Source organism: Camelus bactrianus, chromosome 13, assembly GCF_048773025.1.
Source record: "Camelus bactrianus isolate YW-2024 breed Bactrian camel chromosome 13, ASM4877302v1, whole genome shotgun sequence".
Lineage (NCBI taxonomy): Eukaryota > Metazoa > Chordata > Mammalia > Artiodactyla > Camelidae > Camelus > Camelus bactrianus.
The window spans coordinates 70,785,501-70,808,679 of NC_133551.1; the positions used below are offsets into that span (position 1 = coordinate 70,785,501).

The 23,179-nt window shown below is 49.8% G+C and overlaps 3 protein-coding genes and 1 pseudogene across 3 annotated transcripts; 2 read left to right on the forward strand and 2 right to left on the reverse strand.

The window, feature by feature from the left end:
• Positions 1-923: 923 nt before the first annotated feature.
• LOC105071144 (PRAME family member 12-like) lies at positions 924-2,208 on the forward strand. Its single transcript, XM_074375970.1, is given in 3 exon segments — positions 924-1,029; positions 1,032-1,068; positions 1,241-2,208. Coding segments are annotated over 3 exon segments (999 nt in total). The 3' UTR covers positions 2,097-2,208.
• Positions 2,209-5,997: 3,789 nt separating this feature from the next.
• Positions 5,998-8,961, forward strand: LOC105071145 (PRAME family member 12-like). Its single transcript, XM_074375971.1, has 5 exons — positions 5,998-6,287; positions 6,732-6,791; positions 6,948-7,109; positions 7,284-7,355; positions 8,388-8,961. The coding sequence occupies exons 1-5, from the start codon at positions 5,998-6,000 to the stop codon at positions 8,959-8,961; spliced, it is 1,158 nt and encodes a 385-aa protein (XP_074232072.1).
• A 5,098-nt stretch (positions 8,962-14,059) lies between these two features.
• Positions 14,060-15,186, reverse strand: LOC105071146 (myelin-associated neurite-outgrowth inhibitor-like; annotated as a pseudogene).
• Positions 15,187-20,021: 4,835 nt separating this feature from the next.
• Positions 20,022-22,858, reverse strand: LOC105071147 (PRAME family member 12-like). Its single transcript, XM_010957779.1, has 3 exons — positions 22,569-22,858; positions 21,555-22,130; positions 20,022-20,580 (listed from the first exon to the last, which is right to left on the reverse strand). Exons 1-3 carry the CDS (start codon positions 22,856-22,858, stop codon positions 20,022-20,024), a joined length of 1,425 nt encoding a protein of 474 aa, XP_010956081.1.
• Between the last annotated feature and the right edge of the window lie 321 nt (positions 22,859-23,179).

Below are 23,179 nucleotides of genomic sequence, written 5' to 3' on the forward strand. Positions count from 1 at the left end.
GGGCATCAGGAATGTGAAGTAAAAGCGCAGGTGGGAAGTCTGAGTGTTGCCTAAATTCCGAGAGTAGTTCCATTTATCGTGGTTGTTGGACCATCCCAACCAATCTGCCCTTTTGGCCACAAGAGGTGCAAACTGCAGGTCCTGGATTTACGGAACACGGGCCAGGACTTCTGGAGCATGTGGTCTGGAGCCAGGGACCATGTGTGCCCAAATGTCCTCAGCCTTGCATCACTGGCTGAGGACATTTCAAGGACAGAGCAGCCCTTGGCTCCCCTGGAGGTGATCATAGAACTCTGCCTCAAGGAAAGGATCCTGGATGGATTCCTCACCTACCTCCTGAGGTGGGCGGAGCAGAAGAGAGATTCCGTACACCTGTGCTGTAGGAAGCTGAGGACGCTTTCAGTGCCCGTGGGGAACACGATGAAGGCCCAGAGTCTGGCGCAGCTGGACTGTATCCAGGTGGTGGAAGTGAATTCTCAGTGGCAGCTGTTCCCCCCTGGGCGTGTTCGCTCCTCTCCTGGGCCAGATGACGAATGTGCAGAGACTCCGCGTGTCTGTCTCTGAGGAGCAGGAGCTGCAACGTGTTGTCCAGTTTACCTCTCAGATCCTCAGGCTGCACCACCTCTGGGATCCCCATCTGGAATCTCCCTTTTCCCTTGAAGGCCGCCTGGACCAGATGTTCAGGTGAGGGCGGCGCCACTGGCCGTGTGACAGTGAGCACAACTCTAGAATGTCCCACGCGCTGTCTCCTTGGCTGCTCTCTCCTGAGGTGTGGCATCACGTAGCCACACAGATCCAGGTAGAGGGACAAACTGGGGCAGAGGCTGGGGAAAGGGACACAGTGCCAGGAAGGTGCAGACTGGGGGGTTCAGATCCGTGATGGAGTTTAGATTCTTACTTTAGGAGGAGAGGTCTACGTTTAGATGACTTACGACTCACTCACGGGGGAGTGGAGAGGCGCTGAGGAAGGGAAGCGATGTCAGACCTGCGCATTTCTAAAGAGAAGCTCTGTGCTCCCCAGTTTAGTGGCCACAATGAGCCTGTCTCAGATTCCCCATCAATAAAAAGGTTTTTTGTTTTTGTTTTTGTTTTTGCTGAAGGAGGTCTGAGTTGAAAACATTTTTTGTCTTGTCTCCCGATATTAAAATTCAGTGATGCTCACACTTGACTGAGACAGTGTGTCAGGCGCTCCTGCGAGCGTGGCTAGTGCCTTCCCTGAGCTTCACACCCTCACGAGGAGGTGGAGTCTGTTGCCCTCTGCTTGGCAGATGAGGAAAGAGAGCTTCCGAGAGTCTGTGAATGTGACTCAGTCACACAGTGAAGGTGACAGGACTCAGGCTAAAATGAGACTGGGAATTCTGGGTACTGATCTTTATCAAGTGGTCAGAACGACCTTGACCTTGGCCAAATCATTTGTCTCCCACCTTGAGGTCACGTGCCGCCCCTGTTTCCCAGACCTAACTGCTCCGTGTCTCCCCAGGTGCCTGATGACCCCCTTAGACAGCCTGGCAATAACTCACTGCTTCCTGGAGGAATCAGACTTGGCCCACCTGTCCTGGTGCCCGAACATCAGTCAGCTAAAGGGCCTGGATCTGAGTGGGGTCAGCCTGACGGACTTTAGTCCTGAGCCGCTCCAAGTTCTGCTGGAGAAAGTTGCAGCCACCCTCCAGGAACTGAACTTGAATCAGTATGGGATCATGGACCCCCAACTCGAGTCCGTCCTGCCCGCCCTGAGCCGCTGCTCCCAGCTCAGGTCCTTCAGCCTGTGTGGGAGCCCCCTCTCCACGGCTGTTATGGGGAAGCTGCCAAGTCACACCGCCGGGCTGCCCAGATTGAGTCAGGAGGGGTACCCTGCCCCTCGGGAGACTTACAGCTGTGCTGGAGTTCCCCTCAGAGAGAGACTTGCCCGGCTGCAGGCTGAGCTGTTGGAGATTCTGAGAGACCTGGGACGTCCCAGGACCATCTGGCTTAACTCCATCCCCTGGGCTCCCGGTGGCTATAGGGAATTCTCGCTCATAGAAATCATTGAACACCCCCACCTAGTTGGTTGCATCTGTCAAAAGGTTTCTTCTGGGTGCTTGGAAACTGAAATCTAGGACATAGGTGCACCCTGAAGGGAACACAGACCCATGGTTTCAGACATCTGCTCAGTGTGAATGGGAAAAGGAGAGGTGATCCAGCCGTGGTGCAGGACTGCAGAGAGAAATGCTGTTTCAGGGAGTTGATGGAAATTTTGGGGTCAGAAATATGAGCCTGAATTTCTGGAGGGGGATTCAGGCTTGAGACACATGTACTGGAGTGATCCCTGGATGGATGGTTGTAATGAAATGGTCAGAAATAAAAAGACCCTCATCATAGATGGACTGGTGCTCTCCGTGATGTGTCATCCTGTTTTCTCTGTTTCCACGTCAGGGATCTCCAGTTACTGATGAAAAAAAAAAAAAAGGCGCTCAGTTGACAATGATCCAGAACTCGATCATTCCCCCAAGACCTTTTTTCTTCTAGATCCTCTCACCTCCTTACTTATTTCTGTGGCTCTTCAGTGGGTTAATACACACAACAGAGAGAACACACTCTGTTCGGTGAGTGACAGATAAGCCGGAGCCTCTGGTCCTCACCACCCATGTCTGTCTCGTGGCTAGGGGTCCCTCTCGAATTAATCTAATTGTGGCCGGAAAGGATACAGATTCTTTTTAGTGAAATAGTAATATCATAAGGCATTTAACATGGTTTCACTACTTTAACACCACATTAAGTAATCACACCCTTTTGGGGGCTAGGTCAACAATGAACGAAAGAATGATATGTTCACACAGAATTTTGTATAATTACGTTGTAAAATCAGTCTTGTGACCTGCACTTTACTTTCTCCTACTATGCACACCACCACTTTCTGAATGCTTTTTTGTGTGTGTCTTGTCCAAAAAAAAAAAAAAAAAAGAGCCCACAAAGCACTTTACAGTCCCCCCCCCCCCGCCACTGTTTGTCTCTCCTTTGCTGTGTCTGAGTTTGTCCGCGCTGTTATAACAGAATCCAGAGACTGGGTGGGTTAAATAGGAAAATCTATTTGTTACACTTTTGGAGTCTGGAAGCCTGCGATAGGGAGCCAGCATGGTGGGGCTGAAGTGGGGGCCACCTTGTAGCGACCTCACATGGTGGGGGTGAGAGGAGCTCAGGTCTCTTCATTCCCTGAGAAGTGAACTAACCCCATCATGGGGCTCCACCTTCATGACCTCATCCCTCATCCAAACCTAAGTACCTTCCAAGGGTACCAGCTACAAATCCTGTCACATTGGGAATTAAGGGTTCAACATATGAATTTGGGGAGTGGGGAAACAAGCATCAGTTTACAGCAGCCCCTCACCCTAGAGGACCAGCCTGCAACGGACCAACTCAGCACTCCAGTGGGCATTGTCCTCTCTTCGTTCCCCCCCAACCCCAACCCCTGAGCCTCCAGCAGACTGCCAGAGGTATGGCGCCTCCCATGTCTGTCCACCGCTGTGGGTCTCCAACACGACGGCTTCTCACAAGCCTGGATTCTCACTCCTCTCTCCCTGCTCACCCTTCCTGCTCCCTCATTCCCCTACAGCTTCATCTCCATGCACCATCACAACAAATGGGAGAACATTAATCAGGTCATGAAAATCTTCCAATAGCTCCTCGCTTCATTCCAAGACCATGTGACCAGCCTGCACCCTCCTGGCCCAATCTCTGACTCTCTACCTGTTTCCAAGTTGGCCCAGCACTTCACTACATCAGGGTTGGCACAGGCCACCCGTGCCCAAAGCAGTCCCCTCAAATGACATTCTTTGTTTGACTAAACGCTAGTCTGGCACCTGAACCTTCTGCTCGGTCCATCTGTGCACGTTCTTGTAAAACCCGCTTTTAGCAAGACCCCTGATAAATCAGTTTCACAAGAATCCCACCCGTGGTACACCACCATCCTGACACCTGGGCAGATTTCCTCAGTCCTCTCTCCTGGCATCAGACCACCCTAGACGGCCCTCGGCAGGAACGGAGTTAGGTTGACTCAGCCTGAATCCCCTTCCTGCCCTCAGACCTGATGTCTCTTCTTAGCAGTTTTCCAGCCGTCAACCCCTCTGCTCCTCGGCTGTGAATCCCCACTTGTCCCTGTTGTACTGTGAATGGAACCCAAGTCTATCCTGGGGTATCTTTTAACCTCATTCCTTTCCAAGAGGAAAAACAAAAACCCCTATATTTTACTACTGAGTTATTCACAGGGTGCCTCTAAGAATGCCCTGCTCTGGCGGGGGAGGATATAGCTCAAGCAGTAGGGTGCATGATTAGCATGCATGAGGTTATGGGTTCAATTCCCCAGTACCTCCTCTAAAAATAAGTAAATAAACCTAATCACTCCCCCAAAATTAAAATTACCCTAGAAAAATCTAAGTCAACTACCTCATTCGTAAATAAGAGAACAGAAATGAAATAAGATAAAAACCACTTGTCCATGGAAAAAAAAAGAAGAAAGAAAAAAGAATGCCTGCCCTGCTCCACACTGCCCAGTCCCCACCTTCCTTCTCATTGTGATTTTGACCTGACCTCCTTCAGGGAAGCCTTGACTTAAGGCTTGGAAACCAACCACATCCCCCAAAGCATTTCCCTTGCTCCCTGAATGCGCTCCTGATCGCCTACGTTTCTGACAACACTTAAGTGACATTTGATACAGGGACACGTTTATTTCCTTTCAGAACAACAGCACTGTCTTCATGAGGCTGTTTTAATTCTGGGACATTCTGATAACTTCGATTTGGCCAAAGATCCCCCAACACCAGTTCCTTCAAGTTTTGCTTTTTCTGGACAATGTCAGGAACCCGTCATCCCTTCCCTGTCTCACATCCAGGGCTGACACTGTCTGTAGCAGTAAAACTCAATCCAACATCGCCGAGAATGAATGAGTCCTTGACTCCACCCCTTCCTCCCCTCAATCTTTCTCAGTCTCTGAATGACCGTCTGACTCAATCAATCCATCCGGAGATTGACAATAATCCAATCAGGATTAACCTGTGTGATAGTCTAGAATCTAATCAGGTGTCGCTTTGTGATTGGCTGTTGGAAAGTGGGCAGATGTGATTAGACAGGTATAAAAGCCTCAGACACCAGAGACAGATGCAGAATTTTCTGTCACCAGAGTCACTGGCAGGTTCCCCAAGAGGTCTGAGGTCTGAGCACCCTGCCAACCACATCAGAGCTGGTGGGTAACTGACTTCAGCAAAGGACGACATCACGTTATATGTGGTCTGCTGATCTTTAATGCTGACGTGCAGGATGGCAGAGAGATTTTTAATTCTTTCTTTTCAGATAAACACATTTTAGGTTTTGGTTTTGCCTTTAAGTGTAGTGTTGCCTCAGTCCCAAACATTTTGATTTGTATTTTGGTTTATATCATTTTTTAATGCGTGTACCAAGTAGATAATCTTTTTAATGAAAAACATATAACTGCTTGTAATTTTATTTTTTTACATTTAAGATATTTATTTTGTGCACAAATGGCATTATTTTAGGGGTATCCTCTTAGTCCTTACCAGCCAGGTTACTTACGGTCACTGAGGATGCAGTCTGGGTAGGTCCACAAGACACTCCTCTTCTCATAGTCTTAGGGCTCTAAGTGATGATTTGAAAGTCCCCCACCTAAACTTGGGGTCCGCCATCAGGCTGTTGGGACCCAATTCCGAATGGGACATGAAGTAAGCAAAGCAGTGGATGGAAATGAAAGGACTGGTGGTTTTCTCCTCAGAAATTTGAGACACTTGTTCTGGAGCCAGTACAGGCAGAGCAATGGCTCTGTGCCCGCGGGGACTAGAGTAAAACTGGGGAAAACTGAGGCTCCTTCACCGTTTCCAGAGTAGTGACTTTAGCCCTCAGTTGGAAGCTCTGAAGGGTGGGAAGACAAACGAAGGGGTGCTCATGCTTGGCCTGAGAAATATGTCTTGTTCCCTGGCAGTATCCACAGGGTCCCTTAGAAGCAGAGTCAGGATGAGTGTCCGGACCCCACCCCGACTCCTGGACCTGGCAGGAACCAGCCTCCTGAGGGACAATGAGGCCTCGGCCATCACTGCTCTGGAGTATCTGCCCACAGAGCTCTTCCCACCTCTGTTCCTGGAGGCCTTCTTTGGGAGACGCATCAAGACCCTGAAGGCCCTGGTGCAAGCCTGGCCCTTTGTCCGCCTGCCTCTAGGGGGCCTGATGCACATGCCTCAGGAGGAGACCTTCCAGGCAGTGCTGGATGGGCTCGACGTCCTGCTGGCCCAGAAATTTCGCCCCAGGTGAGTCAAATCTAGGCAGCCTGGTAGGGCCTTGGGCGTTCCAGAAGATACTGCTGGGGTCAGGAGAGTGGATGCCGAAGGGATGGACCAAAGGATTCTGATGATGCCAATGAGAAGCTCAGAGGCCTTGGCCTCTGCTGAGCTTATTTTGGGAAATGTCTTCAGATGTGTAGGAGTGCCTAAGTGCGGGGGAGCCTGAAAAACATGCCCCCCACCTCCTCCCAGTGATGCTTAAAGACATTAGAAGTGGAGAACACGGAGGGACGCGAGGGGGAAGGGAGTTGGAGGAAGGTGAGGCAGAGAGAGGGGAAGAGGGCAAGGCAGCAGGGGCGCCAGGAATGGGAAGTAAAAGCACGGTGGCAAGTGTGGGTAGCCTAAATCCTGAGACTCTGGCTTTATTCAGTGGCCCTTAAAGCATCCCACCAACCTGCTGTTTCCCCACAGGAGGTGCAGACTGCAGGTGCTGGACTTACGGAACACCGGCCAGAACTTCTGGAGCATGTGGTCTGGAGCCAGGGCCCATGTGTGCCCAAGCTCATGGATGGCACCAGCGGCTGAAAATAGTTCAAGGACAAAACAGCACCTGGCTTCCTTGGAGGTGTTCACAGACCTCTGTCTTGAGAAAAGGACCCCGGGTAAATTCCTCACCTACCTCCTCAGGTGGGTGGAGCAGAGGAAAGGTTTGATTCACCTGCGCTGTAAGAAGCTGAAGATCGTTTCAATGCCCGTGGGAACTATCATGAAGGTCCTGAGTCGTGTGCAGCTGGACTGTCTCCAGGAGGTGGACGTGGACTGCACGTGGCGCCTGTCCGCCCTGGCCAGGTTCGCGCCTCTCCTGGGCCAGATGACTAGTGTGCAGAGACTCCGTCTCTCCCACGTCCGTGTGTCTGAATTTGATCGGCAGCAGCAGCAGCAGCAGCAGCAGCAGCAGCAGCAGCAGCAGCAGCAGCAGCAGCAGCAGCAGCAAGTTGTCCAATTTACCTCTCAGATCCTCAGGCTGCACTACCTCCGGGATCTCCATTTGGAATCTCCCTCCTTCCTCGAAGGCCGCCTGGACCAGATGCTCAGGTGAGGGCGGCGCCACTGGCCGTGTGACAGTGAGCATAACACTAGAGGGGAGCCTGCTCTGTTCTGAAGTGTGGCATCATGTAACCACACAGATCCAGGTAGAGGGACAAACCGTTATAGAGGCTCTGGACAGGGACACCGTGCCAGGCGGCTATAAACTGGGGCTTTGGGATCTAGTGAGGGAGGACATGCATTTCTTCTTTAGCAAGAGATGTCTTTGCTCAGATGACATAGGAAAATAGGTAAGTGAAGGGAGCATTGAAGATGGAGAAGCCCACCAGACCCGAGCATTTCAAACAGAAATTCTGTGCTCATCAGTTTCATGACCACAGTGAGCCTGTCTCAAATTCCCTGTCTGTAAAACGTTGGTTTTTTGGTTTGTTTTTTTGTTTTGTTTTGTTTTGTTTGCTCCAGATGAGGTAATTAATATATGAGAAATGCATGATTCTGGAGTTGATGGCAAAGGTGCTGGAGCCAAAAGGGTAATAAAAGGTGGCAGATGGTTTGCAGGTGATGCAGGGATGTAAGTGATCCCCTGCGGACTGGCAACCCCAGCTGATGTGGCCTCTTGCCTACTTCCCTCGAGCTTCAGATCGCCCAGAGATACAGGAGCTTAGGGACCAAACATGGGCTGAAGGAAGCCTGAAATGAAAGCTTTTTTTTTTTTTTCGGTCTTGTTTCCAAGTATTAAAATTCAGTGATGCTCACACTTGACTGAGACTCAGTATTAGGCTCCCCTCTGAGCATGTTGAGTGCATTCCATTCCATTTAGTCATCCTTATCCTTAAGGAAGTGGAGTATGTTTTACTCTGAATGACAGATGAGGAAAGGGAGCTTTCAAGATTCTGTGAGCTTGACCCAACCACACAGAGAAGGTGAAAGGATTCAGCCTAAAATGAGACTGGGAATTCTGGGTATTGACCTTGCTAAAGCGGTTAGAATGACCTTGGCCTTAGGCAAATCATTTGTCTCCCAACCTTCGCTCACGTGGCTCCCTGACTTCTCCCACCTAATTTCTGGATTTCTCCCCAGGTGCCTGAAGACCCCCTTGGACAACCTCTCAGTAACGAACTGCCAGCTAACAGAATCAGACTTGAGCCACCTGTCCCGGAGCCCAAACATCAGTCAGCTGAAGGGCCTGGATCTGAGTGGCATCAGCTTGAGCGACTTTCGTCCTGAGCTGCTCCAAGGTCTGCTGGAGAAAGTCGCAGCCACCCTCCAGGAGCTGAACTTAGAGCAGTGTGGGGTCATGGACCCCCAACTTGATTCCATCCTGCCCGCCCTGAGCTGCTGCTCCCAGCTCAGCGCCTTCAGCCTGTGTGGGAACCGCCTCTCCATGGCCATCATGGGGAAGCTGCTGCGATGCACTGCTGGGCTGCCCAGGTTAAGGGAAGAGTTCTATCCTGCCCCTCAGGAGAGTTACGGCCCTGGCGGAGCCCTCCATCTGGGGAGACTTTCCCAGCTTCGGGCCAAGCTGATTGAGATCATGAGGGGCCTCGGAGGTCCCAGGGCCATCTGGCTCAGCTCCAGCCCCTGTCCTCGCTGGGGCAGCAAGCTACGCTCTCATGAGGAGCCCTTTCTCTACCACTGCTACGTGCCGGCCTAGGTGGGTGCGTCGATCCAAAGCTTTCTTCTGGGCACCTGGAAACTGAAATCTAGGACATAGGAGCATCTTGAAGGGAACAGAGACACGTGGTTTCAGATTTCAGCGCGATTTGAATGAGAAAAGGAAATGTGATTGCACATTTCAGCAGGGGTTCAGGATTTCAAGGGAAAATGTTGACTTGGGGAGTTGGTGGGACTTTCCGGGACATGTATTTAGCAAGTCAGAAATAGGAATCTAAATTTCTGGAGGGAAAGTTGGGTTTGAGACACACATGTTGGCGTTATCTCTGCATGGATGGCTGTAAAGAAATGGTCAGAAATAAAGAGAACTGCGGTGTAAATGGACTGGCGTCCTGTGTGATCCATTACTCTGTTTTCACAGTTTACACCTTGGAATCTCCAGCTACCGATAAAAAATAAAAGAAAGGGCACTCAGTTGTCTATGATCCAAACCCCTACCGTTCCTGCCAAGTCTCTATTCTCCCTACTTACATCTGTGGTTGTTCAGGGGTTAATACACACAAAGGGGAACATACTCAGGGGCCAGTGAGAAAATGGAATGAAGAGCTCTTGGCAGGTCTCTCACTGCTGACTCAGGCCATGACCCTGGGCCTGAGCATCCCTCATGGTTCTCCAGGTGGGTCCATAATTCTCAGATCCTGGCCTTTGTGTGTGCTGGGAAAGGGCTTCACAGTGCAAGGCACGTGGTTCTGGATGGGGGTCGTCCACCTTGCCGATGAGCTGAACCTCCGGGCCTCACCAACCCATGCCTGTCACGATTGGGTCGGGGTCCTTCCGGAGTTAATCTACTTGTAGCCAGTAAGGACATCAAATTCCTTTTAGCAAAATACTAAAACAGTATAGGCATTTACGTGGTTTTAATATTTCTATATCACATTAAAATTATATAGTTTGGGGTGGGGGATAAGGTCATATCAATGAGAGACTGCCACCATTCTCACTGTAACCCCTGTGTCCCCCTATCCCGGAGGACAGTACAGCATGCTTTGACACCAGCACGTCAGTGTGTATATAAAGACACTTGTGTGTATTGCCTGTAACTCGTCATCAGCCCTCCCTGTCCTCAGCTCCACGTTCAACCAACTGCAGATGGTGAAGAACTGTATTTACTATTGAAAAATATCCCCCTCTGAGTGAGCCTGCGCAGTTCGGTCCCGTGTGGCTGGAGCCTCACTGTATATGCAGATGCGTGCATGCTACGGGGAGAGGCTCGCACGGTTACAGTGGCCGAGCAGTCGCACGGTCTGCTGTCTGGAGCTGGAGAACCAGCAAAGCCGGCGGTACACGTCTGCCCCAGGCTTACGGCTGAAGACCAGTGGAAGTGATGGCGTAGCTCCACTTCTAAGTAAAGCCCTGAGCACTAGGGGGCCACTGTGCACATCCCGGAGTCTCTGGGCTGGGGAGCCAGAAGCTCCAACGTTCATGGGCAGGAAGAGAGAGGAGGAGAGAATTTGTCCTCCTTCATCCATTCAGGCCCCCAAAGGATAGGCTGACACCACCTGCATTGGTGCGGGCAGAGCTCCTCGCTCAGTCCACTGATTCCAATGCTAATCTCTTCCAGAGATGCTCTTAAAGATCTTCCCAGAAGTAATGCCTGACCTGCTACCTCAGCATCCCTTCCCACAGTGAAGCTGACACATAAAATTAACCATCACAGTGGCCCTAAACAAAGTGCATGCAAATGAAGGCTCCCTGCTAAGGATTCCGAGGTGGTGGTGGTTACCTGGGGGAGGGAAGGCATGTAGGGCTACGAGGAGCTTAGACAAGAGCTCAGTTTCCCCCTAAAATAAAGATAATGACGTACCCTCAGTTTACGGGATTTTAGTAGGATCCAGTGAGATGTTGTTCACTGAGGGCTTGGCCCTGGAGCTGGCAGGGTATAAGAGCTCAGCAAAGGGGTCTTTTCTTTCTTTTTTCCTCCTAGAGGGGACATCACTAGAAACTTCATCCCTCTAGCCTAGCGTCTATTCCTCACAACAGGGAGGAGAGCAGAACCCAGGGCTGGAAATGGAACTCAGCTTATACACGTGGCCACCAGTGAGTCAGGATTCACCCAAGCTGCTCAAGCAGCCCGTGCAGGGAGGGGGAGGGGAGGCACAGGAGACACTGGATGCGTGTCTAGTGACAGACATTCTGAGTCTCAGGTCTCCTAGGCCACCTGCTGGTAGATCAGACCTGAGGATATAAATCAGTTTTGGAAGCAGGAATGTGCAGTTCAGCATTTTTTTTTTAAATTTGCTGCCACATAAATGCTAGTTGAGTATAAATATTTGCGTAATGCTTTATATAAATATTAAAGATACAAAATGTTTTGAAAACTATAAAAGTAATTTAGCACTTTTAAAAGAATGCATGTGGATTTTTAAAAAATGTTTAACTTGGTTTGGAGCCTCAAAACAAATGAGACTTGAAACCTGATTTTAAAGATCAATGAACAAGAATTTTTTTAAAAAAATATAATATATAGATCAATAAAACTTTTGAGCTGGAAGGATTACAATTATTTTTTAAAGTAGACTATTGTTTTTGAGCAGTTTTAGGTTGACAGTAAAATTAAGCAGAAAGTACAGTTTCCATCTGACTCCAGCCCCCACCGTGTGCACATACTCCCCCAACATCAGTATCCCCCATTGGTTGGCTTATTTGTTATAACTGGTGAATCTACTTGGACCCATCATCAGCACTGTCCCCGCTCTCCTGCCTGGAGTTTAGCGCATTTGGCTGGACAAGCCTGCTCCCTAGTGGCCAATTTGACACCAATTTGCAGGTGGCTATGGCTTCAGGTTTAGGGTTTCCCTTATTAGAAATCACTCTGGGAGCAGGTGTGAAAATAATTCAAAACCACATTTCCCCAAAGCAATTCTCGGTTTTCGGAAAACATCTAGGGGATGCTGGTGAATTGGGGTGTATGGATGCTCAGCGCATTCATTCATGAATTTGAAAACAAAGCTGTGTTGACCTGCAAAATTATGTGGGGCTCATTTTGAAGTCCCATTTCTGACCAGACTTTACCTTGCTGGCACCACACTTCATGTCCAATGGGTTCTTCACCTGAGAAATAAATCGTTTCTGAGGTTCCCTGGGGACTTGGGTGACTCAGTGGCAACCTTGGTTATTCCTGAAACTGACTTTCCTTCCTTAGTTTTCTCCTAAACAAGGACTCACACAGCCACTGGTGGAGGCGTTGGCTGCATGGAGTTTCTGGGAACCCACCTGTGGGACTTCCCACCCTTTGCCAACTACAGGAGTAGGAGAATTGTCTCCTTCTCTGGCGTGTGCAAATCCCCAAACTCAGGTCAAATTTCTTGGGTATCTTTCTCTTTGAGACCCAAACTCCACAACCCCCAGGGCCAGGTGGTGAATGAGTGAAGGCTGCAAGCAGAAACCAGGGAGACCTGGGGGGCACGGGACCCTGCTTCAAAGAAGCTGCCTCTCAGTTTATGCTGAGAGATGCTCTTTGGGGATGCAGGTTCAGTGTTGCTAGAACTTCCTACTTTTTTTTTCCCCCAAGGGATGTTGGAGAGTAAAATGTCATATAAAATCTGGTTTTTAAACTCTGGTCACAAATTTTGCTTTTTAAAACATTTTCCCAAAACATGTCTGGGGACACATTTGGCTGTTGGAGTAACATCTTGTAGCTTCTGATACCAGAAGACTATCCAGCGTGGTACTCTGCTCTGACCCAGAAAGACCCTCATGGCATCAGAAGAGAGACTGCGTGCCTTTGCCCGTCTGGACCTGAGACCTAACCCGGATAGGGGGCCTGGCTGTAAGTTGCTGGGGCTGGAATTCCCCTCGAATTCCCACAATACTGCCTCCAGGTATGAAATACACATTCCATGGGAGATATCCGCAAACAGCTCTCCATGAGGACATACATATTTTGTATGAACAGAATTGTATCACATGTGCTATTCTGTACTTGGTTTTTTTTTTAAATTCATGATGTGATTATCTCCAATCTAACATGGCCCAACAAACTCTTTACTTCTCAAAAAAAAAAAGTTTTGCTCCCTTTTCATAGTTCTTAAATATACAACTTTCTTCACAACACACACCTGAACTCTTTCCCCTTCCTTGTGGGAGCGAGAACACCATCGCCCACATATGTTTTCGGGTGACTCAAACATTTCTCGGAGGTGGGGGGAAGGCATGATTTTCTAAGCTAAATAAAGGAGAGGCCAATACCTCCTCCAAGTGTGGCTGTTCCTCTATCACATTTCTTCCATCCCAAGAAAATAATTTAGCTCTACATAAGACTTTTCCAATAAAGACGTAGAAAACATCACCTCTGTCTCTAAGAGATTTGTAATGAAAACTTAGATAGCAGAGAAAACTGCTTTGCTGATACATAAACCACCTCCTGTCCTTAACTGTATCCGCCCCTAAGAATGTCCACATCACACAGACCCCACAAGCCTAAAGGGCAAGAAAGGGGTGCCTGTTAACTTGGCCCCACCCCAAGCAGCGGTGGCCCCCTACACTGTCCCCGTCCCTGCCACTGTCCCAGTGCGCTCAGTGCACAAGGACAGATGGCTAGAAACTCCAAGGTCAGGTTTCCACCTGGCAACCCATGTCAACCCTAAAAGGCTGAAGAACTGTTGAAGAGATTTCAGATGCTCTATGAAGAAATTCACTTTAACACCTATAACTTTAAGACTTTGCATATGTCACAACAGTGCATGAGTGATACAAGGTGTAAAATACTTTTCCATTCCTTTGGATTTTGCACATGATGGTTCTGCACCAGTCACTGCAGGGAGGTTGAGCGAGCTCCGTTTTGGTGTTTGTTGTTTTGAACAAGCATTCAACTAGACAGGATTCAGAGTAGATTAATACCCCCTTTTGATAGTTACAGTTAGCTAAACAGGTGCCTGGGAGCCCACAAAACAGGGTTTGCTCCAAGACCAACCCACAGAGTGAGTCAGTTGCAGACTAAGGGCGCTGGGACCTGCTGGGTTGGCCGCAGTGGTGTTTAGCTACATGTCAAGAGCATTAAGAAGAAAGTCCTGGTTGGAGGCGTGAGGTTGGCAGCACCAGCTGTGGAACCTCCGTGATGTGCCTGCACAGCTCCATCCTCAAACATTTGCAGGGTGATCACCACTGAGGGGCACGGAGCTGTAGGTGGGTGGTCCTGGGCCTGATACGTGGGCACAGTGACAAGGTGGAGGGGGACAGGAATTGGAGAGTGGGCAGTCAGCAGGGTATCTGCTGACACGGCCATAGCCGTCCCCGCCACTATGCCCACAGTGACCCAGTTGCCTCTAGGCAGAGGGATGGGAGCAGGGTACATCATCACCGGCATGCCATTGGGCGACACCACCATGGTGTGGTGGAAGGTGTGAGGGCGCGCTGTGTTCAGGGGCTGAGTGTGGTACAGAGGTGGGAAGCCCCATGAAAAAGACCAGCAGGACCCCCAGGCAGGGCCACTACTCTCCTGCCAGCCCCATCTGGTACCCTGGCCCAGTGGTATTATCTCACTTTTTGCCTCTGAAACGACTTGCTTCTAGGAAAGCGAAACTTACCCCTAAGATTCTATTGGTTCCCTGAACTAACTCCTGATTGGTCCATTTATAGCACCTCATTTGCATGGAGCTCACTCTTAATGGGTCCATTTCTACCACTCCTGATTGGTCCATTTCTACAAAGCTCATTCCTAATTAGTCAACTTTGTTACACCTTATTTGCATATGATGTTACAAAGTCTAGACTGACAGCCTATAAAAGCCTATGTAAACCTACAGGCCGTGTCCAGAGCTTGGAGTATTAACTCCTCTGGGCCCCCCGGGAGTAATGAACCTGAGTTCTCCAACCCTCCGGGTGCTGCTTGGTCTCTCACCCAGATCCAGGTTGCTGTTACAACTAAGCTGTAACACTGAGCTGTAACACACCTTGCTGCAACAGTACCTTCCATGTATGGGCTCTGCTGGGGGTAGGCACTTGGCGCTGGGTACACAGCTGGCTGCTAGGGGTTGGGGAAAGAGGAGTAGGGTGACGCTTCCCTGCTGATAGGGGAACAGGACACTTCATTAGGAGTACCAGGTGTGTAACCTGTTTGGAAGGTATGGTTCACTCCAGGGTACCTGCTGGGGGAGTAGACAGGAGCTGCTGCTGCGCAGCCCATGGGGGAATCCAGCTGGTTAACCAATTCCTTTGCATTTGCGTAGGGAACCCCAGAAGAACCCGGGCTCTAAACAGGATTCATGATTCCAAGAACCCACTGTGCTGGCAGCGGGGGCCTGAGTGACCAGCGCTCGCGGGCCTGGGTGGGTTTGGAGGGCGGGCTCTGCTTGGATGTGGGGCTGAGCCTCGAGGCTGGGTCCCCGCCGCCACCGCCCCCCTGCCAAGCTCCCACACCCCCTCCATCCCTGCTCCGTCTGGCCAGCCTGTCTCTCGGCATCTCGCGCTCCCCACCAACCAGACTCCTTACTTTTTTTTCTCATACCTGCTCCTTTCCCACTCCGTCCAGTCTCAGGAAGTCATGACCAAGCTCTAGAAGTTCCCTCAACTTCTGTCTTACCCTCAAGTCTCTCCTACACTCTGAGAGCACAGTGCCGCTGATTCAGTCTCCAGAACGTGCTCAAAACGGTCTCCAGTGCCACTCAAGTGCAAGCCAGGATCTCTTGCCAGGAGTGTCCCTCCTTCCTTGTTAATTGCCCCAGCTCAGGGTCCAACAGAAGCAGGGGGACTGGAAAACACGCATCAGGTTTTGTCACAACCCTCCTCACAAACTTCCCATGGTCCCCTCGCAAGCCCTTGCCTGGATGGTCTTGCCCCAGCCTCCTCTCCCTGGCTTCCATCTGGTTCAAGGCCATGCACTCCCTCCCACCACTCTTCTGGGACCCTCCTTAATGGCCACTTCTGAGCCCACAGCGCCCTTGATGGCTGTAGATACAAGATCATCTGGACAGCTTAACAAGTCGTGAGGCCTGGAGGAAGCCAGGTGAGTGAGGACAGGACACTTTGGATTGGAACGGGTCTTGGAAGAGCTTTGACTGACAGAAAATGCACAGCCTAGAAGTTGAGAATTATGTTTTATTCAGTGGCCCTACTTAGCACTATTGCAGGGGAAGGTGGCCAGAAGGATAGCCCTGAGGAAATGTTCCAAAGAGGTAAGGGAGGAGCCAGCATACGTAGGAGCAATTGCTGGGGAAAAAAAAAATAAAACAAGTATTCAGACATCAAAAGATGACTGCTGATCACAAAAACGAGACAGCTCCAGATGATGATTCGTGTGCTTTTCTATGTGTGGGAAGATGCAAAGCGGGAGCCTACTGAGCGCCTTCCTTTGACACCTTCTTAACAACCGATGGCCCGTGTCCTGTTTCTCCATTCTGAATCTCTCTCTGTGCCCGCTGACCTGGGGGCTGCAGTGGCTGATGGCTTTTTTGGCTGCATCATCCTTTGTTCACTGAAATGGCAGGCTACATACTTTGTCGACAACAAAAGCTTAGGAGAAGAGCCCTGCGTTCCTGAGAGAGGAAACTCTAGTTAAGAGTCCCCTCTAATAGGCACCTGCTCACTGGGTTGTGGAAATGGAGCTGGAACGGGAGAGTTCTTGGGGTCAGGATGGAACAAAGACAAATTCTCTTCTGTCTCTTCTTGCCCGTGAACATTAAAACTTCTGATTTGAGTCTTCAGACTCCAGAATACACACCAGTGATCTGCTGTTTCTCAGGGCTTTGACCTCAGACTTGGAGTTACACTGTGAGTACCCCAGGAAATAGACTGTCAGATCCTGTGGTTTCAGCCTTCCCCCTCGGTCTGAGTTACACCGCCGGCTTTGCTGGTTCTCTGGCTCACAGGCAGCAGACTGGGGTTCTCAGCCTCTGTAACTGTGCAATCCCATAATATATCTCTTCTAGTGTATGTCTATATATCCAGGTGACCCTGGAAAGCACTGGTTTGAAATGCTAGGTCCACTTACACACAGGTATTTTTCAATAGTAAGTGATGTTCTACAGGATCTAGTTGGTGGAAACCAAGGATGTAGAAATGAGGATATGGCAGGCAGTCTATAAGTTACTTGGGGATTTTCAAGTAAGCAGAGGGTAGCACCCCGAACAGGCACATTGTTCAAAGATCAGCTGTACCCTATTGATTACTCAGGAGAACCCTGGCTAACACAGTGGCTTACATGAGGTAAGAGGGTCACCTTCACCCACAGGTGTTTTGTTACACGTCCTGATATGCTGATGTCAAACATGTTACACTGCTCTTCCCTGATGGGGGGTTACTGGAGATAAATAAAGTCAATCTCTCATTGATATGACCCAGCCCCCAAAAGGATATAATTTTTTAATGAGGTATAGAAATACTCAAACCATGTTACATGCCTGTATGGTTATAGTATTTGGCTAAAAGGAATTTCGATGTCTTTACTGACCATGACTAGATTAACTCAAGAAGGACCACTGCCCGCTCATGACAGGCATGGGTTGGTGAGGACCAGAATCTCCAGTTTATCTGCAGTGTGGACGACCCCCTTCCAGAACCATGCACCTTGTGCAGTGAAGCCCTTTCCCAGCACACACAAAGGCCAGGATCTGAGAATTGTAGCCCCACCTGGGGAACCATGAGGGATGCTCAGGTCCAGGGTCATGGCCTGAGTCAGCAGTGAGGGCCCTGCCAAGAGCTCTTCGTTCCAATGGCTCACTGGCCACTGAGTGTGTTCCCCTTTGTGTGTATTAACCCCTGAACAACCACAGAAATAAGTGATGAGGTAAGAGATGCCCCAGACAAAACACAGAACTGGAGGGAGTGGTAGGGTTTCAAATCAAGCACAACTCGGTGCCTTTATTCTTTCATCAGTAGCTGGAGATTCCTGAGATGTAAACTGAGAAAACAGAAGAATACACCATGGAGGGCAGGAGTCGGTTTACAATGAGGGTCTCTTTATTTCTGACCATTTCTTTACAACCATACACACAGGGATCACTCCAACATGTGCACCTCAAGCCCATACCCAGTATCTGCCTCCAGAAATTTAGGTTCATATTTCTGACTCTGTAACACATGTCTGTAAAAGTCCCATCACCTCCCAGAGTCAACATTTCCCCCTGAAATCCTGCACCCCGGCAGGATCACATTCCCTTTTCCCATTCACACTGAGCTGATGTCTGAAACCATGGATCTGTGTTCCCTTCAAGATGCACCTATGTCTTAGATTTCAGTTTCCAAGTGCCCAGAAGAAAGCTTTTGATAGAGACAACCTGCTAGGCAGGCGGACTACTGCGGTATACAATGGGTTTGGCACTGTCATTTATGCCAGGGAAAGGGATGTCCTTTGGAAATTTTGCAGTTTATCCTCCAGAATTTGAGAACTGTGCTTTTCAAGAGGAATGGAGAAAGAATGAGTTCTGCCACTGTGTTCCTGTCATCCAAGTGACACCAGATGATCATGAGAGATGCACGTCAAACCAAGACCCAGTGGCTGCCGGACACAAATGAAGAAGCACAGGGATCCGCAGTGGCCTCAGAGGCACTGGCTTCCCCCTTGTGGGAGAAACTCTTTAATGTCCAGGGCTGAGGGCTAGCAAGAGTAGGTGGATGTGGGGACTCTGTGGACACCATCCCTGGAAAGTCTCTAGTACAGGTGACAGCCCCTAATACTCAACGCCCAATTTTGTCCCCTCATTCCTTTCTCCCTGATTCATTTAAAAGTACCCATTTATTCTTTTATTTTGAGGGAGGGGATAATTATGTTTATTTATTTTATTGTAGTGGAGGTGCTGGGGATTGAACCCAGGACCTCCCGCATGCTGAGCACGCGCTCTACCACTTGAGCTATGCCCTCCCCCCGCCTCGTTCTGACTTCTATCGCAGGCTTTGCTGGTTCTCTAGCTTACAGACAACAGACAGGCCTCTGGAAACACGCAAGCCCATTCCCATAATAAATCGCGTTACATACCCACATGGTCAGGTGACACTGGAAACATGGATTTGTACTGCGTAGGTCCGCTTACATGGTATTTTCAAAAGTAACATCACACCACCTGAAGTTGGTTGAATCTGAGAATGTGACTCTGAGGATGGGGAGGGCCGACTATGAGTTGTATGAGGTTTATAATAAGTGTTTTATATCCTGATCTGCTGATGTCCAAACATTCTGTAGTAGTTTTCCATGATGGGAAGAGTCAGGAGGTATTATGGGAGTAAAGGCAATTGAATTGACAGGAATTATCCCCCCCAAATGATATGTTTTAACATATTGTAAAAACACGAGAAACATGTTACATGCCTGTATGATTTTAGTATTTTGGTAAAAGGACTTTGTATGTCTTTAATGGTCACAATTAGATTAATTCAGGAAGGATCACTACCCAACCCATGACAGACATGGGTTGGTCAGGCCCCGAGTTTCCAGCTTAGCCCTTTCCCAGCACACACAAAGGACAGGATCTGAGAATTAGGGACCCACCTGGAGAACCATGAGGAACGCTCAGGTCAGGACCTGAGTCAGAACCGAGGGTCCTGCCAAGAGCTCTTCACTCCAACCGCTCATTGGCCACTGAGTATGTTCCCCTTTGCGTATTAACCGACTGAACAACCACAGAAATAAGTAAGGAGGTTGAGATACCCCAGACAGAATGAAGAACTCGTGAGAACAGTAGGGTTTTGGATTATAGACAACATAGAGCCTTTTGTCCCAACAGTAACTGGAGATTTCTGAGGAGCAAACTGAGAAAACAGAGCAATACACCAAGGAGGGCAGTAGTCGGCTTACACGGAGGGTCTGTATGTCTGATCATTTCTTTACAGCCATACACACAGGGATCGTTCCAACATGTATGTTTCAAGCCTGTATCCCGTATCCACCTCCAGAAATTGAGGTTCATACTTCTGACTCTGTAAACGTATGTCCTTGAACGTCCCATCACCTCCCCAAGTCAACATTTCCCCTGCAGTCCTGCACCCCCGCTGGATCACCTTAGCTTTTCCCATTCATGCTGAAGCCAAGGGAACTTCATTATGTATTTTGCCCTAGATTTCAGTTTCCAAGTGCCCAGAAGAAAGCTTTTGAGAGAGGCAACCAACTAGTCAGGGGTATATGACAGACTCTGTATGATAGAATGTTCTGTTGCTACAGTGTGGACATGAGCTGGAGCTGAGCTGGATGGTCCTGGGACGTCCTAAGCCTCTCAGAATCTCAAACAGGTCAGCCCCAAGCGAGGCAAGTCTCGTCGGGTGGAAAGTTCCCTGAGGGCTGTAACTCTCCCGAGGGGCAGGGTACAGCTCTTGACTCAAACTGGGCAGCCCGGCGGTGTGTCGCAGCAGCTTCTCCATGGTGGCCATGGAGAAGAAGTTCCCACACAGGCTCAAGGACTTGAGCTGGGAGCAGCGGCTCAGGGCGGGCAGGATGGCCTCCAGATGTGAGTCCATGATTCTACACTGATCTAAGTCCAGTTCCTGCAGGGTGGCTGCAACTTTCTCCAGCAGAACTTGGAGGAGCTCAGGACTAAAGTTGGTCAGTGTGACACCATGCAGATCCAGGCCCTTTAGCTGCCGGATGCTTGGGCACTGGGACAGGTGGGCCAAGTCTGACTCTGTTAGCTGACAGCTGGTTATTGAGAGGTTGTCCAGGGGATTCTTCAGGCACCTGGGGAGAAATGGAAGAATTAGGTCTGGGAAGCTGGGGTGGCAGGTGAGAGACAAATAAATGGCTTGCTCAAGGCCAAGTCTGTTCTGACCATCTGGTCCTGATCAATACCCAGAATGCCTTTCACTTTCATTGTTGTGTGACGGGGGCAAGTTCAGAACCTTGGAAGCTTTCTTTCCTCAGCGGTCAGGCAGAGTGCAACATACTCCACTTCCTTATGAAGATGGAAGTAGACAATGGAATGTCCTAGAATATGCTCAAAGGAGAGCCTGATACAGTCTCAGTCAAGTGCGGGTATCACTGAATTTTTACTTTGTGAGACAAGACCAAACATGCTTTCAACTCAGGTTCCTTCAGTCCATGCTTGGCCCCTAGGTACCCAGACCTCTGGCCAGGCGAGGCTCCTGGGTAGCGTGCATGAAGATCTCTGTCTGGGCCAGACCCCGAACACCAGCAGGGCTTGCCGGTGTGCAGGGGCTCACTCCCATCTGTCAACAAACCATCTACCACTTTTTATCATCCTTTTGACTCCCTCTCTCTTACAGGCATTTCCAGAACCATCCATTTCTTATATATTGATTTCCTCATCGGGAGCACAGAATAACTTTTTACAGACAGGGAATTTGATACAGGCTCATTGTGGTCAAAAACCCTGTGAGCACAGAGCTTCTCTTTAGAAATGCTCAGGTTTGAAGTGGTTTCCACTCCTCAACGCCCTCTTCACTTACATCTTTACTAAGTAATCGGAACATAGATATCTCTTCTTAAGGAAAAAAAATCACGAAATCTCCATCACTAGATCTGAATACCCCAGTCTATAGCTTCCTAGCATGGTGACCCTTTCTAGAACTTCTACCTTCTTGATTTGGGTAGTTATGTGATACCCCACCTCAGGGTGGAGCAGCGAAGGAAGCAATGCATCGGAGGGTCTAGTGTTGTGTGCACTGTCACACTGCCAAAGGTGGCATCCTCACCTGAGCATCTGGTCCAGGCGACCTTCGAGGAATGAGGGAGATTCCATATAGAGATCCCGGAGGTGGTGCAGCCTGAGGAACTGAGAGGTAAATTGGACAACATACTGCTGCTCCTGCCTGGTAGGTATATACACGTGGACACGGGAGAGAAAGAATATCCGCACATTAGACATCTGACCCAGGAGAGGAGCAAATGAGGCCAGGGTGGGCAGAGTCCAGTTGCAGTCCACGTGTAACTCCTGGATACAGCCCAGCTGCACCTTTCTCAGGACATCCATAACATTCATAATGGGCTCTGAAAGAATGCTCAGCATCTTACAGCACAGGTGTATGGAACCTTCTCTCTTCTCCACCCACCCCATCAGGTAGGATAAGAATTCATCCAGTTTCCTTTCATCGAGGGAAAGTCCTATGAACACCTTCAAGGCAGGCAAGGGCTGCTCTGTCCTTGAACTGTCCTCAGCCACTGGTGCCATCGATGAACTTGAGGACGCATCAGGGGCTCTGGCTCCAGACCATGTGTTCCAGAAGTCCTGGCCCGTATTCCTTAAATCCAGCACCTGCAGTTTGCACCTCCTGTGGGGAAACAGCAGATTGCATGGGATGCTTAACGATCCACGCTGAATGAAACCAGAGTCCCAGAACTTAGGCAACACCCAGACTCCTCCCTGTGCTTCTACTTCACCTTCCCGACACCCTGCTGCCTTCCCTCCTTTTCCCTCATTTTCCTCCGTCTCCTTTTCCCCTTCCATCCTTCCTGCTTCTCCACTTCTAGTACATTTGAGCATCACTAGAAGAAGCTAAGGACATGTTCTTCAGGTCCCCTGCATCTTAAGCACCTCTACACATCAGGGAGGCATTGCCCAAAGTGAGCTCAGCAGTAGCCAAGGCCTCTGAGCTTCTTCATTGGCATCATCAGAAGCTTCTGGTCCCTCCCTTGGCTAGTCACTTAGGACACCGGCTGTCTCTTCAAGGACCTCTAGTACCCTACCAGGCCACGTGGATCAGACTCACCTTGGGGGAGCCTTCTGGGCCAGCAGGACGTCGAGCCCATCCAGCACTGCCTGGAAGGTCTCCTCCTGAGGCATGTGCATCAGGCCCCCCAGAGGCAGGCGGACAAAGGGCCAGGCTTGCACCAGGGCCTTCAGGGTCTCGCTGTGTCTCCCATTGAAGGCCTCCAGGAACAGAGGTGGGAAGAGCTCGGCGGGCAGGTACTCCAGAGCAGCGATGGCCGAGGCCTCGTTGTCCCTCAGCAGGCTCACTGCTGCCAGGTTCCAGAGTCTGGGAGGGCTCTGGACACGCATCCTGGCTCTGCTCCAACTGGAATCCTGTGAATATTTGCAGGGAGCAAGACATCCTTCTCAGGCCAAGCATGAGCAGATATTTATGTATCTCCCCACCCTTCATGGGAACCAACTCAGGGCCAAAGTCTGCTCTGGCTGTGGTGGAAGGGTCTCAGTTTACCCAAATTCCACTCTGGGCTCAGTGGGCACTAAGTCATGGCTCTGCCCCTTCTGGCACCGAAAGTGTCTCACAAGTACCATGGAGATGGAACTAGCATCCACTAACCTATCCATTTCCATCTGCATCTTTGGTTAATTATGTCTTACTGGGAAGTGGGTACC

Excerpts from the sequence above, each read along its gene's own strand:
- LOC105071145 (XM_074375971.1), top strand. The coding sequence starts at position 5,998 with ATGAGTGTCCGGACCCCACCCCGACTCCTGGACCTGGCAGGAACCAGC. Across the intron at positions 7,110-7,283 it reads CGCCTGTCCGCCCTGGCCAG|GCTGCACTACCTCCGGGATC; the intron begins GTTCGCGCCTCT and ends TCAGATCCTCAG. Across the intron at positions 7,356-8,387 it reads CGCCTGGACCAGATGCTCAG|GTGCCTGAAGACCCCCTTGG; the intron begins GTGAGGGCGGCG and ends ATTTCTCCCCAG.
- LOC105071147 (XM_010957779.1), bottom strand. The coding sequence starts at position 22,858 with ATGCGTGTCCAGAGCCCTCCCAGACTCTGGAACCTGGCAGCAGTGAGC. Across the intron at positions 22,131-22,568 it reads GCCCAGAAGGCTCCCCCAAG|GAGGTGCAAACTGCAGGTGC; the intron begins GTGAGTCTGATC and ends GTTTCCCCACAG. Across the intron at positions 20,581-21,554 it reads CGCCTGGACCAGATGCTCAG|GTGCCTGAAGAATCCCCTGG; the intron begins GTGAGGATGCCA and ends ATTTCTCCCCAG.